The 8,328-nt window shown below is 41.3% G+C and overlaps 1 protein-coding gene across 4 annotated transcripts; it reads left to right on the forward strand.

The window, feature by feature from the left end:
• The first annotated feature begins 1,130 nt into the window (after nucleotides 1-1,130).
• On the forward strand, nucleotides 1,131-5,903 carry LOC105985520 (chromosome unknown open reading frame, human C5orf24). 4 transcript variants are annotated; one of them, XM_013016099.1, is made up of 3 exons: nucleotides 1,131-1,562; nucleotides 3,570-3,643; nucleotides 4,308-5,903. In XM_013016099.1, the coding sequence occupies exons 1-2, from the start codon at nucleotides 1,136-1,138 to the stop codon at nucleotides 3,608-3,610; spliced, it is 468 nt and encodes a 155-aa protein (XP_012871553.1). In that variant the 5' UTR covers nucleotides 1,131-1,135; the 3' UTR covers nucleotides 3,611-3,643; nucleotides 4,308-5,903. The 4 variants fall into 4 exon arrangements, 3 of the variants coding, with proteins under 3 accessions (XP_012871553.1, XP_012871554.1, XP_012871552.1); XM_013016100.1 differs by having other exon boundaries at nucleotides 4,321-5,903; XM_013016098.1 differs by having other exon boundaries at nucleotides 3,570-5,903.
• Nucleotides 5,904-8,328: the final 2,425 nt, after the last annotated feature.

The raw sequence follows: 8,328 nt of genomic DNA on the forward strand, positions 1-8,328 counted from the left end.
AAAAAAAAAAAAAAAAGATGTTTGAAGTAAACAAGCATCTTGGGGGGAAGAGATTGTGTTCTTTGCTTGGCACATTCTGGCTTTTGTAAAGTGTAACATAAACCCAGGGTTCTGTCTAAATAATGCATTGCAGTAATGATGGAGTGCCTGTTTTGTGCAAAGTGGTTAGAGGTATATGTGAAAAATATAGAAGGCCAAGGAAGACAGTCGTAAGATACTCTAGGTAAGCAGGAAAGAAGAACCATGGCAGTGAGAGTTCTTGTTTTTACTATTATCATTTTGGAGTTGAATAATTTAAAAGGAAAAAAGCCTGTAAAATGTAGCATTCATTTTCTACTTATACTGTTCCCTCCCTCCTTCCCTCCCTTCCCCCTCTCTCTTTTCTTCTCTTTTCTCTCTCTCTCTCTTTCTTTCTTTCTTTCTTTCTCTCTCTCTCTCTCTCTCTCTCTGCCAGTCTTGGGGCTTGAACTCTGGGCTGGGCACTGTCCCTGAGCTTCTTCAGTTTTAATGGAGATAAGAGTATCATGGAGTTTTCTGCCTGGGCTGGCTTTGAACCATGATCCTCAGATCTCAGCCTCTTGAGTAGCTAGGATGACAGGCATGAGCCACTGGTACTAGCTTCTTAAACAATTTTCTAATCAGAAAAGATTATGGTCACTAAATTAGTATTACAGTTGAGTTATATGATGTTTGTCTCTACCCATAATTAAATTGAGAGAACATAGACCCTTGAATCTGCTGGTTTGTGGGGTTTTGAAAAAATATATAGGAGATGGGAAGATGGCTCAGTGGTAAAGTGCTTGCCTTGTATGCTTGAGGCCCTGGGTTTGATTCCTTAGCACCATATAAGCAGAAAAAGCCAGAAGTGGTGCTGTGGCTCAAGTGGTAGAGCTCTTGCCTTGAGCTGAAGAGCTGAGGGACAGTGCCCAGACCCAGAGTTCAGGCTCCATGGCTAACAAAAAACAAACATTGCTGTACAGGGGGGTTTGGTTTGTATTTTTGTTCATGAACCATCTGGAATCATACCTATTTCTCTAATTTTAGGTAATCTGCATGGTTGTTGGAAGACTTTCTTCTTGATGAATGCTGTCATGCCTGTATATTTATGCATATTTGTCTTTATTTTTGGTAGAAAATGATGCATCCGGTTGCCAGCAGTACTCCAGTATTCTGTGGGCCTGGCAAACCTTCCTGTCTCAGCGAAGATGCCATGAGAGCGGCTGATCAGTTTGACATCTATGCCTCCCAGCAAAGCAAGTACAGCCACACAGTCAGCCACAAACCCATGGTGTGTCAGAGGCAAGACCCGTTAAATGAAACACATTTGCAGACTACAAGTGGCAGAAGCATAGAGATAAAAGATGAACTAAAGAAAAAGAAAAATCTCAACCGATCTGGTAAGCGTGGCCGGCCTTCAGGAACCACCAAATCAGCAGGCTACCGGACCAGCACAGGCAGACCCTTGGGGACCACCAAAGCAGCTGGATTTAAGACAAGTCCAGGCAGACCTTTGGGTACCACTAAAGCTGCAGGATACAAAGTCAGCCCGGGGAGACCTCCAGGTAGCATTAAAGCTCTATCCCGTCTTGCCGATCTAGGTTATGGCTGTGGCACTGCTGCTTTTCCTTATCCTATGATGCACGGCAGAGCAGTTCACGGGGTAGAGGAAACCAGCAGCGAGGTCAAACCGCCCAATGAGTGAGTGAGGAGAGGAGGGCTCGGCTCAGGAGGAGAGGGTGAAGAATCCCAAAGCTTCTCGGTTCCATTTTGACATAAATCCGTGGCCCAGGCTTTCTTTACAGTTTCGTTTTTCTATTTGATTTTCCCCCTGCTTTGGCCCAGAAGCTGCCACAGGCTAACAGAGGCACTCAGGGCGTGGGCAGCGTGGCATTGTGTATTTGTACATAGGTTCCACGACACAACCCTCCATCGTTTTGTTCTTTCTTCAGAGTTAGGGCTGTATCTTAGGTTTCTATACAGCTCGTGGGCCATTCTGATTAGATGCTTTGCGTGCTAAACACCCAAAACCATTACACCTACTAGTTTCAAGTAAGCCTACAGTATATAGTAAGGCTGTTTTAGCTGATGGAGCAAAAAGGCAAAATAGTGCTTTTGGATTTCTTGAGGTGATGGCTGTGTAACTTTGTAACATTTATTCTCCTAAGACAGAACATAGCTATTTCTATGGTTTGGAATTTAGAACTTTTGTGTGTGTGTGTGTGTGTGTGTGTGTGTGTGTGTGTGTATATGTGTGTGTGTGTGTTCTAAGTTTAAGCAGCTTCTAATTTATTGATCTACGTGGTATTAGTTGATTTAAACATTATTCCTAAATGAATACTTCATATTTGCTGTTAGCAGTGATAGGTTGTTTTTTTTAATTGCCTAAGAGCATATATACCAAATATTTCAAATAATTCATATTTAGAAAACCTTTAAACTATTTTATAAAAACAGCACATGACATTTTTTTGTGAAATGCAGAGCATTCTGAGAATAACATATTTAATAGGAAGTGAAACATTCTTAAGGTCTGCGCATAGCTATAGTCACTATTTTGCCTTTCATATTATACTTAGTGAGTTTTAAAGTATTATATTTAAAAACACGTACTGGTATTTCTCATTTATTTGGAATGTTGTTTTTTTTCTTTTCCTGAGAATTGACCTGTTGCATTAGCACTTAACTATGTTTTCAGGTTTCTCTCTACCAAAGGACACAAGCTGAGTGGTAGACTGTAAAACTAGTATAACAGAATGCAGTTTCCTGACCATTAGAGCCCAGACACTCAGAAGTATAGAACTCCCATCTATGCATGAAACATGTAAAAAAAAAATTCTGGTTAGTATAATTGAAGATGGTATTCTAGCTCCACTGAGACCGCTTTTCCCCAATGATGTTTGCTTTAGAAGCAAGAGAGTTAGCAGAAGAAAGTATGGGGCATGCAGATAAAGTTAAGGACAGAAGGAAGTCTGTCTTTCTGTAATTTTTTTTAAGTGTGCATGTGTGCGTGTGCGTGTGCGCACGTTGGTCCTGGGGCTTGAACTCAGGGCCTGGGCGCTAAGCTACTTTTTTTTTTCCCTCAAGGCTAGCACTCTTTATCACTTGAGTCATAGCTCCACTTTCAGCTTTTTGGGTGGTTAATTGGAAATAAGAGTCTGATTGACTTTCCTGCCCTGGCTGGCATCAAACTGCAATCCTTGGATCTCTGCTTTCTGAGTAGCTAGGATTGCAGGTGTGAGCCACTGGAGCCCGGCTCTTCCCTCCCTTTTTTTTTTTTAATTTTATTTTAAATGTAGTCCTTGTTAATACCGTTTTATTTATTCTGAGTTTGTTCTAAATTAAAATTATGGACTTCAGATTTGAAAAAAATTCCACTGAACTTTAAAGTTAGAATATTTGTATTAGTTGTAATTTTAAATGCCTTTGAGATTAAACTGTAGATTTGCAGGATCCAAAAGCTTTAAAAAAAGTAACTGAAAATATAAAAGGGCACATATTGTGTTGGTTGGGCTTGCTCTTAGTTCTTGCAAACTCTTGATTGAAAATGGATGTCATACCTTTCTTATCAGGAAAAAAGCAGCAAGCCTTCAGGTGTTCCAGCGATGCCTGACACAATGAGCTGGACTTTATGCTGCTCTTTACAGTAAGAGGTGTTGTGTTGTGTGTGGGGACTGTGTGCACTGGCATCTTAAAAACAGTGACCTCAACAAAACAGCTTTGCACAAACCATAGAGCAATGTGGGATGACTACGTAAGCAGTCGTAGCATTCTGGCAGCTAAAGTGCTGCACAAGAATTTCTTCTTGCAGAAGCTTAGGATATAAAACCTGTAATAATTTTCTCAGAACAGTATCACTTCTGGCACATAGAAATGTTGCATCTTGACTCATCTTGACTCATGTGTTCGTCCGTCCATCTACTCTCCTGTGTCTGTTCTCGCGCTGTTTCTCAAGCTGATGTGCAGCACCTGGCTGCTTAGCAGTGGTCTTTCAAGTTGCTTCCCGAGACAGGCGTTTCATTAAACATTCTGTGTAGAATAATGTCCACCACTGTCAGGAATTGGGTTGCACATTGTGTTTTACAGCAGGTCCATTTAACATCGCTCTTTGAGTTTATTTTCATTCCTGATTCTGTTAAACACACGCCCTACCCTTTCCTGCATTCATTCCACTCCCCAGTCCTTCAGCACATCCGCTCTGGTGCTGTGCTGTGTGTCAGAAGTTAAGGCAGGTGTACTATTGTATGGTGGATTTTGTATGCTTGTTTATGAAATGATGAAATCAACTAAAGGAGGCGTGTTCATAATAGTGTTTATTATCAGAAGCTGTCCAGAACAAAGGAACGAATGGCTACAGTTGGGAATGGATAACGTCGTTTAAAAAAATCTGGATTTACTGTTCACGTGAGCAGGTACCTGAAATACTAGATCCCTCCCTCCACTGCTGAGCGTCTCCTGATTCCACTTGTTTCTTTGTGAACAGTTTACTGGTGCCATGCTGAAGAGAAAGACATCTAAGGGATTACATGAAGTCTTAAAAGTATAAAATATTTCTACTTCTACATAATCTAAAGACTACATTGTGCATCTTTCGTAACACTGTGTCTTGTCATGAGAAACACTGAAATAGCATGTTAAACAGTTGCCTATATTTTAATCATTGGAGGAAACTGGCCTTTTCTCCCCATTCTTCCTTAAAAGGTAAATTGCTAATTTTATACTGTGTAATTGTTTTTCACAAAATAGGTTTCACTATTATATATTAAAACTGTCCATCAGTAATGATCTTCTACTCAAGTAAGTTTGCTTTATCTTTTTTTTTCTTTTAAGAAACACTTTTTGACATGCCTTATTTATTACTATTACCCTAGCCAATAAAGAGCTAATACAGATAAATTTCCATTTTTTGACAGATATAACCTTGCATAGCTAATCTTTAGTATGGGATGATTTTGATACTATCTTTGGAGTTTTGCACTGGATACTAAAAAATTACTGGCACAGTGTATTGGCAAAAACCGTATCTGGTTTAATTTTTAATATTGGGGATATTTTTTAAATCAGTGGTTCAATTAGACTAAAATTTTGTGATTTTTATTTACTTTTTAAAAGAAATGTCTGTCCAAATAATATGTATTCATTCCAAGCTGATGTTTATGTGAATTTATATATGTATTTCCATGAGACAGTAGTTTCTTTGAGTTAAGGAAGAAGGAAAAAAACCTCTATCTGAATCCATTTATTAGGTAAAGGGTGATTCATCCAATGTAAGAATAACCACAGTGTGTGCGTTTAAAAAGTAAACTTCTTTATATTGTAAGAAGCTTTAAAAGAACAATTCAGGGGGTACTGATGATAAATGCTACTCTGTCAGTCACTGTTTATATGCAGGGAAACTTCGCAGTCCCTTTATTGTCAAATACAAGAATTCACAGCAGTTGTTCAATTCTTTTTTCTTGGACATAAAATGTTTAGACACTATTATATTTTTGTTTTTACCATAACAAAGATTTTTGCTCTTCCACCCTAGGAGGTATCCAGTCCTTTCCTTTGTTTCCCTTCTCCTTCCCAAGTAGACATGTCAGTTCTCACAGTATATTTACATTTTTGGAAACTTCAATGCTTATAGCGAAACAAGTGTGTGATTTAATCAGACTACTTGGTTCTGTTTTCAGTTTCCTTTTTCCAGAGCTAATTATAAAGAAAATAATTACCAGTTAACTGCTAATAAGCACGTTGTCCTCTGCTGTAAAAAGTCTGAATAGATACTGTGTATGTTTCAATGTCCATGAACCTGAACTACTCGTGTGCAATTATGTGTATGGGAATGGAGTAGTGTTCATGATTTGTATCTACATCATCATATGGATGTATATTTATTAATAAAGTCATTGCTTTAAAAACCACCCAATCATCTGTTTACATATATATGTACATATATATTTATATTTATTTACTTTTTGCTGGCTTGAACTCAGGGCCTAGGTGCTCAAGGCTAGCACTCTATCACTTGAGCCACAGAGCCACTTCTGGCTTTTTCTGGGTAGTTTATTGAAGATAAGAGTCTCAAAAGAGTTTCCTGCCTGAGCTGGCATTAAACCATGATCTTCAGATCTCACCTTCCTGAGTAGCTAGTGTTATAGGCATGAGTGACTGGTGCCCAGCTAGTTTACTATATTTTTTAACATACTTTTGGAGTAAGAAAATGATGCATGGAGAACTTCTTCTATGATTATAGTGTATTTTTCGTGGAGTTTTGCCTCTCTATAGTTCTTTTTTCCCTAAATATATATTTGTAATTTCAAATCCTTGCAAATGTATTTTATTTCCGTTATTATTTTCTTTGCCAGTCCTGGAGCTTGAACTCAGGGCCTAGCCACTGTCCCAGAGCTGCTTTTACTCAAGGCTAGCACTCTACTACTTGAGCCACAGCACCACTTCTGGCTTTTTTTGGTACTGAGGAATTGAATCCAGGGCTTCATGCATGTGAGGCAAGTACTCTATCACTGAGCCATATTCCCAACCCTTTATTTCCATTATTAAAGATACATATTGTAGGCTAATATTCTAAGGCTTACATCTGAACTTCAATATGCTCTCTTTGGTTTAACAATTCAGATATAGTTGGCTCATACGTTATTTTATTTGTAAGATGTTACTGGGGCTGGATCTCAGAGCTTTATGCTCCCACTGGGCTCTCTTGTCCTGCCTTGTGTTCTTTCACTTGAGCAACGCCTCCAATACAGTGTTTTTATAATCTTAAGAACTTCGTGATAGCCGGGCGCTGGTGGCTCACGCCTGTAATCCTAGCTACTCAGGAGGCTGAGATCTGAGGATCGCGGTTCAAAGCCAGCAGGGGGAGAAAAGTCTGTGAGACTCTGATCTCCAATGAACCACCAGAAAACCAGAAGTGGTGCTGTGGCTCAAGTGGTAGAGCGCTCGTCTTGAGCTGAAGAGCTGGAGGGACAGCGCCCAGGCCCAGAGTTCAAGCCCAGGACCAAAAAAAACAAAAAACCAAAAAAAAAAAAACAAAAAACAAAAAACCTGTTAGAAACAGGGACAACCTGAACTCTTCAAATCTCCCTGAAAACCAGTGTGTGCGCCACCTGGTGGTCAGACAGTCAAATGTGGATTTATGGAATTAGGGGGTGGTTTGTTTAGACAGTGCTGATTTAAAGACAAGAACTAAACATCTATAAGTGTATCTATCAAATCGCACTTCTAAAACACCAACATGGGGAGTGAATAGTAGCCACATAGTGTCTAGGTTGGAGTGTCCAGATTTGTCAACTCATCTTCCTTTTCATAGATGAAAAAAAACAATAATCCCTTACTGCTCTGTGCTATTGGCTCTCCATGACCATTGCAATCAGATGGGAGAGAGGAGGAAAGGTTTGCTATTATGCAATCAAATGCTCTACCACTGAGCTATACCCCCGAAGGTTTGCTATTATGTAATGGGGGTGATGACAGTAGTGATAAACTAGAATTGTGGGCTCTTTCATCCATGTCTCTCCTTGTCTCAGATTCTCCTGAACCCACTCAATCCACAGTAAGAAGTATCCGTGGGGTATCGTTAATGATGTCTGACAATTGTCTAATCAAATGGCCGGATGGCTTCAATCATCCCATAATAGACATCATAGAATTATTATTTTTTTTTGCCAGTCCTGGGGCTTGAACTCAGGGCCTGGGCGCTGTCCCTGAGCTGCTTTTGGTCAAGGCTGGCACTCTACCACTTGAGTCACAGCTTCCACTAATGTCTTTTCCTGTGTCTGTGGTACTGAGGACTCCAGAGCATCCTGCCTGCTAGGCGATCGCTCTACCACCAAGCCCAGAATTAAGACTCCTAATAGCTCAGCTCCCAGCCAGCTATCCCGAGGGGGAGCTGGGCTGGGCCTATTATTACACAGGGCAGGACTGCCCTGGCCGGGGCTGCTTCTAGGAGGCCTTTCCGCGGGGTTGGTTCTAGGTCCCCAGCATGCCGTACTTTGGGGTGTCATCAGTTCACAGCAGTTAAAGTCCGCACACGCCTGATCCCGGTGGGTGCGGGGTGAGAACCCTGGGGCAGGGTCACGGCCTGTGGGCCTAGCCCCCCAGGAGGCTCAGTAGATCTGAGGATCCAGGTTCGAGGCCAGCCTGGGCAGCCAGAGGTGGAACCGTAGCTCAAGTGGTAGCCTGCTAGCACGGAGCGAAAAGGCTAAGGGACGGCCCTGGGCCAGAAACCTTCCGCCCGACTCCAAGATGGCGCCCACGGCGACCGCCAGGTGCCAAGATGGCGGCAGGAGCCGCGCCTGCGCTCTCGGCCCGCCCGGTCCCCGCCCCCTCCGC

The sequence above is a fragment of the Dipodomys ordii genome, unplaced genomic scaffold, assembly GCF_000151885.1.
Source record: "Dipodomys ordii isolate 6190 unplaced genomic scaffold, Dord_2.0 Scaffold29, whole genome shotgun sequence".
Taxonomy (NCBI): Eukaryota; Metazoa; Chordata; class Mammalia; order Rodentia; family Heteromyidae; genus Dipodomys; species Dipodomys ordii.

Coding starts and splice junctions, on each gene's coding strand:
- LOC105985520 (XM_013016098.1), top strand. CDS start 1,136: ATGATGCATCCGGTTGCCAGCAGTACTCCAGTATTCTGTGGGCCTGGC. Junction 1,563..3,569: donor CAGCCCGGGGAGACCTCCAG/GTAGCATTAAAG, acceptor CTTTCTTATCAG/GAAAAAAGCAGCAAGCCTTC.